This window comes from Ctenopharyngodon idella, chromosome 6 (assembly GCF_019924925.1).
Source record: "Ctenopharyngodon idella isolate HZGC_01 chromosome 6, HZGC01, whole genome shotgun sequence".
NCBI classification, from domain to species: domain Eukaryota; kingdom Metazoa; phylum Chordata; class Actinopteri; order Cypriniformes; family Xenocyprididae; genus Ctenopharyngodon; species Ctenopharyngodon idella.
Genome location: NC_067225.1, coordinates 24366072 through 24378716, shown reverse-complemented (window position 1 = coordinate 24378716; position 12645 = coordinate 24366072). Strand labels below are relative to the sequence as shown.

The following is a 12645-nucleotide window of genomic DNA, read 5'->3' as shown; positions in this document are numbered from 1 at the left end:
GAGAGAGAGAGAGAGAGAGAGAGAGAGAGAAAGAGAGTCTGGTGGTCATTCATCCAATACTACAATGATATAAATAATTTAATGAATAATGCCTTTTTTTCTACTCTTTAACTTCTTTAACTAAGAACTGTGGCAATGTCTCCAAGACACTTGAAGAAACCATGGATCATACCTGCTGTTGTCAGACTCCTTGCATACAAAAATCACTGGATTATTACAATTAATGGCAAAAGGAATGTTTGGAAATGTAAACTGATATTTCCTACTGACACACTACAGCAAATATATAAATAACTGGCTTAACACCATTTTTTGGGGTGAAAATACTAACGTGTCTAAGACTTTTGCACAGTACTGTATATATTGTGTGTGTGTGTGTGTACTGTATATAACAGAACTTACACATAAATGTACAGTTTACAAATCAATTTTGTATACAATCACAAAACAATCACATTTATTTAGTATTCCAGTTTAGTTTTATTCAGTTGTAGGTGCATTTTGAACTCCTGTGCAGTAGATGGCGCTACACGTGTGCCTGAATTCTCTTCAATATGACCTTTCTCTCTCTCTGTAGAAAGCGTGCTTCAATGACATTCTAGTTACTGATGTAAGGAAATTTGTATTGGTTCTGAGGAAGATATAGAAATGGCTTTATATTCTTTATTTCGATCTGTCAGGTCTGAAGTAGTCAAGGTGGGCTTTGACTCATTTCCCATATTGAGCATTCTAAACTTTTAATGCCTTTGACTTGATGCTTTAGAAGTTATGATGATCTTTGCATGCCAGTCTTGTATAATATGAAATATTTGTCTTGTTTCTTTTACTTGAAATAATAGGTGACAGTATTTGTAAAGCGGTTTCCATTCCGCTGTGTAATGTCCTGTAGCATCATTAAATCACGTGTCATATTAATATGTTATTCATAGGGATGTCTCACGCAGCATGTTCAGTCTCTCTACACCAGCTGCCCGAGTTTAGCAGCGGATAAAGCACTTCTCTTGAAATTACGCAAATCTACGGGCTACACCTTCATCAACTGCAAAAAGGCACTGGAGAAATTCAACAATGACATTACACAGGTGCGACAGAACGTTCATATAGGCCTATATAAGCAAAGCTGGCTGTGAATAGGAAGGAAGATGATTCCATCAAATCCAGTTTGTTTAATTTTAAATTCACTGTATTGTTTTTTAACTTAAGTTGCTAAATATGAAATACAACAGTCATCTGATGTGTCAAGCACATAAACTCACATCCTTGTTGTAGAGTCTTTGTTTATATGTATACTGTAATTATATGATTTAAATGTGTATGACATAAGGGTCTGCCCTATACTGTTTCATAGGACGTGCAGCCACAAGTTTGTACATGGCAAGCTAATTATGACTTGTTTGATGTTTTCAGGCAGAAAGCTGGCTGCATGAACAAGCACAAAAGGAGGGCTGGAACAAAGCAAACAAACTGGAAGGTCGGAAAGCCAAGGAGGGGCTGATTGGTCTCATTAAGGGTGGCAATGCAGCTGTCATGGTTGAGGTAGACATTAACATGCCAATCTTACCACAAAATTTATAATTTGGTCCCCAAAACTATGTGGTGTATGAATGAACTAATGTATGTTTTTATGTTTAGGTGAACTGCGAGACAGATTTTGTGGCAAGGAATGAGAAATTTCAGCAGTTGGTGAAGGATGTTGCTTTGTCAATAATGGCTCATCACTGCAGCAAAAAGCAGACAGGGTATTTTAAGGTACAAGCCCTTCATTCACGTTTTCAGAAAATGTGCATTTCTTCCACACCTTCTGTAATCTACGAATGATGATCTTCTCTGATTCAGAGTGAGCTGTCTTCTGAGGACATTTCAAAGCTCCACATTCCTGACGGACCCTCACTGGCAGATCAGGTAGCCTTGACTATAGGTGAGAATAAACCTTTTACATTATATTAACTTTAGCATAACCTTCGAAAACAAGGTTTATCTGTGATTCCTTAGAGTGACCCTGTAAAATATTCAGACACTTAAGCCACAATTAAAAATGTATAAATGTACACTACTGTTTAAAGTTTTAAGGGTCAGTAAGTTTTTTGCTTTTATTCAGCAAGGATGCATTAAAGGGTTAGTTCACCCCAAAATGAAAATTCTTTCATTAATTATTCACCCTCATGTTGTTACAAACCTGTAAGACTTTTGTTCATCGAACATAAGCAGAAGCTCAACTGAACCTGAATAACGCACAAGAACAAACCTTTTTAGGTTATGCTAAACGTGTCAGTTGCAAAGGCAGTCTATGGAAGGAAATCTAAAAATAACTTATTTGTCTTCCAAAGAAGAATGAAAGTCTTATGGGTGTGGAACGACATGAGGGTGAGTAATTAATGACAGAATTTTTATTTTGGGGTGAACTAAATTAATCAAAGTTACCATAAAGACATTTAATATATTACAAAAAAATCTGTTTAAAATAAATGCTGTTCTTCAAAGAATCCTGAAAAAGTCCTTAAATCCCTAAATATTAAACAGCACAACTGTTTTCAGCTGTGATGATAATAATAAAAAAAATCTATTGAGCACCAAATCAGCATATTAGAATGATTTCTGATCACGTGACACTGAAGACAGGATTAATGGCTGCTGAAAATTCATCTTTGCCATCACAGGAATAAATTACATTTTAAAATGTTAAAATAGAAAAGTTTTTGTTTTTTTTTATGCAAAATTATTTCACAATTGTACTTTTTTAATGTATTTTTGATCAAATAAATGCAGCCTTGGTGAGCATAAGAAACTTCTTTCAAAAAACATTTTTAAAAATCTTACTGATTCCAAACTTTTAAATGATAGTATATATCTGTACAGTACAATAAATTCTATGTTTACATGGTGTTATTATCTTAACAACATGATTTAGACAACATGTTAACATTTTCAACACACCCTGTCCTTTGTCTGCCTTTCACCTTCTAATAATTAAATACAATACAATAATTAAAATAATAATGATCTTTTTTCCTCCTTCAGGGCGATTAGGTGAGAACATTGGCATGCGGCGGGCCGTATCACTTGTAGTGCCCTCTGATTGGCATATTGGCTCATATGTTCATGGGATGGTTCCTGGGCAGGTTGGCATTGATATGGGGCGCTATGGATCACTAGTTGTTTTTCAAGGTGGACCTAAGGAAGGGACAGACACTCTGGGAAGGAAGCTGGGGCAACATATAGTGGGTGAAGCACCTGTTTCTCTTGGCAACATGGACGATATACCATGCGGTGAATCTGAGACGAGACTTTTGCCCCAGACCTTCCTCCCAGATCCCAAATACACCGTGGGACAGTACCTGATTTCACAGGATGCACGTGTGCTAGACTTCATACGTTACAAGTGTGGAGAGAGTCAAGAGGAGTGAGCAGAGCCATTTGAATGAGAAAATAAAAGGCTTGTAAAAATATGAATTATATTTCCTTGAAGGATAAACTTCAATTTATAAATCAGCTTAGTTCAAAACCATATTTTCAGCAAAATGTATCTAAAAATTCATTCTTTTTTCCATGCCATATTCATGATATAACTGCTGCGTTAGTCCCAACAACAATTTTAATTTATTCATGAATGGAAAAAATATGAAATGCAAAGTGGTCTAATAGACATTGCTGTTTTGACACTGACATGTTACTGGTAAGAACTCTGACTCAGATGAGTTAATCTAAGCAACTGTGACACCACAAAAAAATAAAAAATTTACAATCTGAAATACTGATGTCATAGATTTTGATTTTATTAAATAGAAAATTTTATAGTATGACCACCTATAGTTAAGCAGTTGACTTGGGCAGTGTCTTTGTAGTTGATCAAATGCTTTACTGCCACCTTCTGACGAGTTTATTTCGCTAGGATAATTAAACATCCTTATGTGCTCTTGTCCACCCTGACTGAATCTTTAGTGCCATCTAATGGAGTGCAAGAAGAATTTTGAATATTTCATATTTGTTATGTTTTAGAATGTGCATGTAAATTCACTTATGTTTAAAAATTGAAAAGTATAAATGAAATGTATAGTGTCGTAAGTCTAAAGAAAATGTGGAAGAAAACATTTCTATATGTGCTGAGCCTTCTTCATAGTAGAGCTGTGCATGTATATGATTTCCACACAATGTCATTGTCTGAGAGAATGCTGACATAACATCATGGCAGATGTTCCCAAACTTTTGTCAGTCGAACCCCTTAGATGTAAAATATTTACTTGAAGTACCCACTGAGATTTTGAGTGAATATTTCAGTGATTTAATGACACAAGCACATTTTCTCGGTTCTCTGATGTTGGTTTATGGTCACACTGGTGTTTCAGGAGCCAAATCAAATTGAATAGGCAGAATGATAATATTTTTATTATTGTGAACTTCTAACTTTAATTATAAAAAATGAAGACCAAAAATATATTACTGTTGTGAATCACAATTGTACTCAAATGAAAAATGAATATTTGATGATTTATTTTACATTCAAAGTTACAAAACTAATATTTATTGTCTTAAAGTCAGTATGAAACAGAAGTTGCCATAGTCTTTTCTTCCCTATTATGACTTAAATCCAAGTGAAATGGCTTCTCAAACAAGAAAAAAATGTTGATTTTATCCATCGGGAATTGATTGGCTCGTTGTTGTTTGCTATTGCTGTGATCTCATGTGAATGACAGTTTGTCCTGCCCTTGCGCCAGTAAATGTCATCATCAGAGAAGAGATGTCGATGCAAGGAGGGGAATTTATTTTGAACAAAGTTTCAAAGGATACATGAATTTTAAAAAATAAAAAAAGTAAATAAACAAGATGTGCACAGAGAAATCATTTATAATAAATATGTCAGTGTTCCATAAAAAATAAGAATTGTCAATTTTCATGACTTTGAATTAGTAATTTTCAAACTAGAGCTTTTTGCGAAATACTGTTAACTTGTGTCCAAAAACGTTGGAAATAATGCAAATGTGTGAATAAAGCGAACCTAGCGCAAAATGTGTTCACAAATGCACATTTTAAACTCATCTGGTTTGATAATCACAATGACTAACCTATATCGCGATTTCAGTTTTATTTTAATTCATTGTGCAGACCAATTTATTTATTTGTGTGTTTTTACTTTACATTCGATTTAATAAAATTAAATTAGCTTTTCCATCAACTCCTGTAGTTCCCTCGCGAACCCCCTTTTGGGAAACGCAAACAGCATTACGGTACTCAAGGTTTTTCTGCTGCGCATATAATACTGACATGCCGGTAATGACCGTAGAGGGAACCAGCGCCCGCACTATTTGATTGGCCGATTCAGCTTGAATCGACTTGACATGACATCATCGTGAATATAGCGGTGTCACACAGTGTGCGCGCCCATACTGTAATCCACACAGCGTTCATACTGACGCTCCCTCCTCTCCATCCTCAAGCACTGCAGTCATGGTAAGTCCATTATCTTAGCCAGCCATCTCTCATTTTCACTATAATGCAGGTAACGCCTGTTAGTCACACAGTCGGTAATGTTAGGTGACCGTTAAACAGAATGTTCATCTCATAAGGTTTTTAAGCCACCAAGCTCTGCTGTCAGACCAATATCACACGCATTTAATACTCACATGTGTCTTGGTTTGCTCTGAATGTTGTATTTTTGAGGGAGAATCTCAATATCTCAATATCTAGATCAAACCAATGTATCTTCTGTTTTAATGCTGATCTTCTCTATTGCCCTCCTCATCCTGTCATGGACAGTCTGAGTTCACAGAGGACCAGATTTGTGGTGAGTAGTAAATGTTGGCTATTTGAATATATTGTGATTATGAATTTGTCGAGGTTATATAGCTGCGTTTGTGTTGCCGAATAATGCAAAATAAACGTAGGCCTGCACATCAGCATACACTGGCTGACAGATGTGCAGTCAATGCTTAGCACTTGGACACACATTATATGATGTACAAACTGCTGTGCAGTACCTAATGTCCAATGTAACAGAAAAAATCGACAGGTGGCTTCTTTTTTAAATCAATTTCTGGTGCTAAATTGCTGAGGTTACAGTGCAGATAGTTTTCAGATGCGGCGCTTTTGAAGTACCGGAAGCTGCTGCTGTGGAATGTGTAGCTGGAGACGCTACGTATAAACAGCATCACAATGGATTAGTTGTGAATTCAAGAAAATAATAGTAATGTGATCTGCTGAATTTCAGCGAGCTGAGGTGGCGTGATAACGTGAGCTGTTTTTTATTATTATTATTAGGTTGTAGCTGCAGCACAAAGCTCCAGTTTAAACGTTTAGTGATCACGGGCGAGTGCTGCGGATTTGATTCATCTCAGTGACTCGAATCTTTTGAATCAGGTTACTGAAAAGATTCATCCACTGAATCGTTCAGTGACCCGTTTGCAGGTTACATCTTTGCCCCCGTAGATATGTTACATAAAAAAAGAGATATGTTACATTATGTTATCTTTGGTAGGTCGACAAGTGTCTTTTGTGTTATGAATGAGTCATTTAATCATTAACCCAACGATTCGTAAATCGCGATGAAAGTGAAATAGCGAACGAACTTTTTATTCTGTAATGTGACATACATCCAAATGTAACGGATTATCGAAAAATTAAAAAAATGTAGGGCGGGGGCTTGGTTTGTTGCATCGGTTGTTGATTGGATTTTGATATGTGTGCTAAGTTTGCACTCAAAAAGTAAAGGTAGATGAATACATGATGGTGAATGATGAATTCTATACAATTCTATTTGGTAATTTATTAAAGCTAATTGAAAAGTAAAACTTTGAAACTGCTGCCTTTATTTATTTATTTGTTAACCCCTTGTATTACTATTTTTGTTGTACTTGGATGTCTTGTTATATCTGTAAAGGTTATGTTGTGTGTTTAGCATTCAGTTAAAAAAACAAAACAAAGTAGAGTTATGATATTTTGATTACTAGGTCAAAAAACATGCATGAATCGTTCACAATGAGATCAGTAACATGCATTTAGAAAATAGGATAAAATTAAAATTTATGCTGACTTCATTATAAACTGATGTGCATGGATTTTATCAAGCTATAGAAAAATTACAGCAATAGCCTAAATAAATGAAGAGATTTAATAACATTCTTATGTCACTGTAACTGAAATCTTCAGTTATTTTAACACAGTTCTAATTCTTGTGTTGGTCTATCATGTAGTATGCTACCTTGTTTATTAAAAAACCACACACATTAGATGGTAGAGTACATAGTGTCAGTGTCATTTGGGACAAAACTAATATTCCTGTTGATGTAGTGCTGTGATCTCTCTTATGCCCATATATGGTTAATCCCAGTGAGTGTGTGTGAAGTTTGACTCAGGCCGGCCCGGGAAGTGTCGCATTCCTGTAAGCTGCTCTGCCGAGCGCTATGATAGTGATCTCAAAGCCTCAAGCAAGAACTAGAAGCCTAATCATTTTAGATCAGAATTTGCTTGTTGCTTTAGATTAGAATAAATCACGTAGGCCTGGTTTCACAAACAAGGTTTAGAATAAGTCAGGATTAGGCCTTAGTTCAATTAGGACATTTAAGTAGCTTTTATAAACATGCCTTAGAAAAAATATTACTGGTGTGCATCTTGAGACAAAACAATGGCACTGACATATTTTAAGATATGTCAGTGCAAGTTGCTTTCAGTTAAGAAAGCTCAAACATGCATTTTATCTGGGACTAGGCTTAAAGGGATAGTTCACCCAAAAATTAAGCCTTGTTTGTGAAACCGGGGGATTAAGTTTTACTCATTGTCGTTTTCTTTTTTCAGCCCACATAACTACACATAATTTTCTGCATCACCTGACTAATGCATTTTCTCGCTCTTTCTCTCGCTGAAAGAGTTTAAGGAGGCCTTCCTCCTGTTTGACCGAACAGGAGATGGGAAAATCATGTACAATCAGTGTGGGGATGTGATGCGTGCTCTGGGGCAGAACCCTGTCAATGCTGAGGTCCTCAAAGTCCTGGGCAACCCCAGTAATGAAGGTCAGACCCTTCTTTTGCTGCATTGTCCTGTGTTATTTGTTAAAGTGCATTTCTTTTAGTACAGGAAATTATGTTAAAGGTTGTTGGTATACGCGAGATTGAATCATGTCAATTTTATTGGCCAAACAATGTTTAAAAACCCTGGCCTGTTCATTTAAAGGGATAGTTCACTCACAAAGGAAAAGTCTGTCATCATTTACTCACCCTCATGTTGTTCCAAACCCGTATGACTCTTTCACTTCCCCTGATCAATAAGCTATACTTTTCCTTATTCTGTCAGACAAAAGCAATTCATCTCCTTTAATCAGTCTAAAATGCAATCAGGACAACTTCAAACAGTCCCACTGAATTTATCTAGTTATGTCTATATCCTCTGTAATTATAATTAAATTATAAAGTGATGATTTTCTGGCCTAATTCTCAGTGTGTTAGTTTGAATAATGTTCGTTTGAATAAAAATATGAGTGATTGTAATGTGTTTTTTCCCAGATATGAACATGAAAATGTTGGACTTCGAGCAGTTCCTGCCCATGCTGCAGGCCATCGCTAAGAACAAGGATCAGGGTTCCTTTGAGGACTTTGTGGAGGGGCTGCGGGTATTTGACAAAGAAGGAAATGGAACGGTGATGGGCGCTGAGCTGCGACATGTCCTCACGACACTGGGTAAAGAGTCGCGGCCTCTTTTAGAATGATATTTCAATACTACAATCTTTCTTTGATTACTCACAAGGTTTCTTTCTCTTAGGAAAATCTTAGGGTGTTTTTCTCTGCTCCTTTGAACAATTCACTGAGAGTTCTATTGATATTTATTTTGAAAACCAGAACTAAAATATAGTACTTAAGAAGGTTTGATAAGAAATGTGCGCATGGTATAGAGAGAGTTCAGGTTGGGATCCAATGAATGAGAGATACTGGTATTCAAGTGGTAGGAATAGAGGTCTTTCATTGACTTTAATTAGACTTAGTGGCCTTATATTATCTGAAAGTACAGTTATTTTAAAAATATATATACTTTTAAGATTTGATATACACTACAAGCGCACATTAAATACAATTAAGCACACTTCTTTTTACAAGAGTAAAATATTTTGAAATAAAATGCATAGAAAAAAAAACATATTGAAAAATAAAATTGAATTTGTAGTGAATGATACTTTTTTTTTTGGATATAATTTCAGTCCTTCCAATCAAAGAGACTGACTGCCAACAAAGCACTAGAAGCACCTTGCAGCTGTACAGAATGACATTCTGCAAAACATAAGTTGGAATATATTTTTGAGGAGAATTTGATGCATCTTCTTGCCCGTGTTTTATGATAGGTGAGAAGATGACAGAAGAGGAAGTGGAGACGCTCTTGGCAGGACATGAGGATGCTAATGGCTGCATCAATTATGAAGGTACAACAATCACATATGGTTCTTTATTGGTTCTCTGAACATCAAGACTATAGTATAAGTGTCAATGTTTAATCCATTTGCTTTTCCTTCGAACAGCACTTGTGCGCCACATTATGGCTGGTTGAGGAGAGGGTACGGATGGTCCTCAGTTTGTTTTTACTCATTCTTTTCTCCTGCAGCTCCCTCTCTACTACTGCGTCCCTTGGCTGTAGCCTAGCATGTAGCATTTCTGCATGTGCATACTGTAGGCGTCTCCTGACTCCCACTGTTGCCATGGTGATGCTGTGTCGGCGCTAACAGAGTTTGCTGGTCACCCTTATGCCCATCTCCTCCAAACCAGTCATTCCCCTTTATTCTTTATTCTTAATTGTATAGCCTATTCAAGTCTCTTTTGCTTGCACTACTTCTAATAGGCCACATACACACTGCAGCTAAATACAGATGTCATTTCAATTTCTGAGTGCACTGTTGAGGTTGGATATTTTCAGTGCCGGTCAAAAGTTTGGAATAATTAAGATTCCTAATGTATTTGCAAGAATGCTCACCAAGGCTGCATTTATTTGATCAAAACTACAGTAAAAACAATAATAATGTGAAATATTATTACAATTTAAAATAACTTTTTTCTAATGTAATATTTTTTTGAAATGCAATTTATTCCTGTGATGGCAATTTTTTTTTTTTTTTTTTTTTTGAATAGTAGTTACAGTTTCCACAAAAATATGAAGCAGCAAAAACTATTTTCAACATTGATAATATGAAATATTTCTTGAGCACCAAATCAGCATATTAGAAGGATTTCTGAAGAATCATGTGACACTGAAGACGGGAGTAATGATGCTGAAAATTCGGCTTTGCCATCACAGGAATAAATTACATTTTAAAATGTTTGACTGTAATGTTTAATGTTAATACTGTTTTACTGTATTTTTAATCAAATAAATGCAGCCTTGGTGAGCATAAGAAACTTTTTTGAAAAACAATAAAAGTATTAATTCTGAAATTTTGACCGGTAGTGTACATGAGTGAACTGTTTTTAAATGTGATTGTCACTTCTAAATCTCTGCAGTGTGTATGCAGGCATACAGTATATAGAAGCTGATGGTATTGTGAAAGAAAAAAATTCTATCAGCATCATATTTAAAGGCTAAAACGGTGCCCGGGTAGTGGATTTGGATGGGTCCTTTATAGAATCTCCTACATTCTGGTACGAACATCTGCTGTTACCATAGGAGGCTTTGTAAGGACATGTATTGTTGATTCTAGCATTCAGTCCTGTCACATTACTGTTCCTGCTTTCTCTCTCTTCTCTACTTGTGTATTTATCTCTTCTCTTCATGCCTTTGTAAGGTATGCTAACTCATTCTAATTTCTTTTAGGCCTGGAAAATCTCTCTTCCTCCCCTTTCTGTCAAATCATCCTGGGGCTTCTGCATTTCACCCATAGTTGTTGCAGGGAAATGTAGTTTGACTGCCAGTCACTGAACTACACATACTGTGCGATCTTTGACTGTATATGGGTCTAGAAGTAAATAGAACTTCATGTGTGGTGTCCATGGCAACATTTGCTTATCTAGTGGGTTGAATGTTGTTGGATCACTGCCTCATATTTCTTCTTCTTTTTTTCTCTCTTCTACAGAACTCGTAAGGATGGTCATGAGCGGTTGAAGAATTCAAACACGTTTATTTTATTTTTGTCAGTCAGGCCCCCCATTTATGTGTTTCTTCATTCCCATATTAGCTTTTTAATTATTTGTTTTTTATTTTTTCCTTAAGTGCCTTTTATCATGTTTCTGGAAAATTATGGCTCATTTCCTTCCAAAAACTTCCATTGATGTTCATAGGTTTGCTTGAATACCTTCCATTCAGCCATTGCGTTCTTAACACTGGTCAGTGTATTCAGCATCTGTTTGTCTTAAACTGTGAGGGACATTTTGATTGGCTCTTATTGCAGTTTTTTTTTTTAAATAAACCTGTTATCTAAATGTTTGTAAGTAATTTAACATCCCTCTTTATTGTCTGATGTTCATCATAATAAATATTCAGAATCATCTTTGGTTTTGTTGATTTCTCTTCATGTCAGAGTTGTGAGTGGGGGTGTATGTGTGGGTTGCCTTGTAAGGCATTGTTGCACCAACAGCTCCATTTTAGTATTGATATTAACTAAAGTAACATCGACTTCTCTCTCCCAATAAACATGATACAAGACAATACCAAATTAGGGGTTATGAGAAGGTGCTTGAATGTGCTCGCTGGGAACATATCAATGCCAACGTGTTTTAGTGGTGCTGTGTTTACCTTAAGAGATAAGTTGACTTCCTAAACAAAACCTAAAGAAAAGGACTGTTTAGACTTTTATGACATTTATAATAACACTTAAACACTGTGTTCTTCCGTTGCAGTGTGTAGCTAGTGTGAGGGAACACGCAAACGGAAAAAAGCTCTTCTGATTGGCTGTGTGATCCATAGTGAACGCGCAAACGGAAAAAGCTGTTCTTGGCTGTTGTGTGATCCATAGTGTCGCGTCACGTAACATTTACAGTTCTTATTTTTTTATGGACTATTGCAGTGTTTGTCATAAATAATTTATCTATGCATATTATTTTTTTTAATTCATGTGCCTGTTGCCAAGAACATAATGATAGTTTTTTCCTGTTGTTATCATTCCAAGGTCTGTTCACACCAAGGACGATAATATAGTAATAAATAATAAGTTAATCACTGTTCTAATTCTATGAGAATATAAACCCATCAGTTATGTCATCTGTTTTAAATACTTGTGTGGATTCTGATTGGCTGTCAGTTGTTTTTTTTAAAGCTCGTCAGCTGGAAAAAAACATTGAGAGTGATTTCAGTGATGTTGTTGTTATCGTGGTAACACTTTAGTTTAGGGTCCAATTCTCAATATTAACTAGTTGCTTGTTAGCATGCATATTACTAGGATATTTGCTGTTTATTAGTACTAATAAAGCACATATTAATGCCTTATTCTGCATGACCATATTTTACATCCCTTAATCCTACCCAATACCTAAACTTAAGAACTTACTTAATAACTATTAATAAGCAGTATTTAGTCATAGTTAATAGTGAGAATTGGACCCTAAACTAAAGTGTGACCATTATCGGTATAGTTGTGGTGTGGACTTCCCTATTCTCATAGAATTTGAACAATTATTAAAACTGAATAGTTATTTCAATAGCAGTGTTGGTGGTAACGCGAGTTACATAATCAGATTACTTTTTTTA

General features: G+C 35.7%; 2 protein-coding genes across 4 annotated transcripts; both read left to right on the top strand.

Annotated features, from left to right (window-relative positions):
- The first annotated feature begins 519 nt into the window (after nucleotides 1–519).
- On the top strand, nucleotides 520–4088 carry tsfm (Ts translation elongation factor, mitochondrial). The gene is made up of 6 exons (XM_051897210.1): nucleotides 520–696; nucleotides 930–1082; nucleotides 1408–1536; nucleotides 1633–1749; nucleotides 1837–1918; nucleotides 3019–4088. The coding sequence occupies exons 1-6, from the start codon at nucleotides 649–651 to the stop codon at nucleotides 3402–3404; spliced, it is 915 nt and encodes a 304-aa protein (XP_051753170.1). The 5' UTR covers nucleotides 520–648; the 3' UTR covers nucleotides 3405–4088.
- A 1220-nt stretch (nucleotides 4089–5308) lies between these two features.
- On the top strand, nucleotides 5309–11447 carry myl6 (myosin, light chain 6, alkali, smooth muscle and non-muscle). 3 transcript variants are annotated; one of them, XM_051897212.1, is made up of 7 exons: nucleotides 5309–5445; nucleotides 5752–5779; nucleotides 7857–8000; nucleotides 8490–8663; nucleotides 9320–9397; nucleotides 9494–9529; nucleotides 11036–11447. In XM_051897212.1, exons 1-6 carry the CDS (start codon nucleotides 5443–5445, stop codon nucleotides 9520–9522), a joined length of 456 nt encoding a protein of 151 aa, XP_051753172.1. In that variant the 5' UTR covers nucleotides 5309–5442; the 3' UTR covers nucleotides 9523–9529; nucleotides 11036–11447. The 3 variants fall into 3 exon arrangements, with proteins under 3 accessions (XP_051753172.1, XP_051753173.1, XP_051753171.1); XM_051897213.1 differs by lacking the exon at nucleotides 9494–9529; XM_051897211.1 differs by lacking the exons at nucleotides 9494–9529; nucleotides 11036–11447 and having other exon boundaries at nucleotides 9320–9435.
- Nucleotides 11448–12645: the final 1198 nt, after the last annotated feature.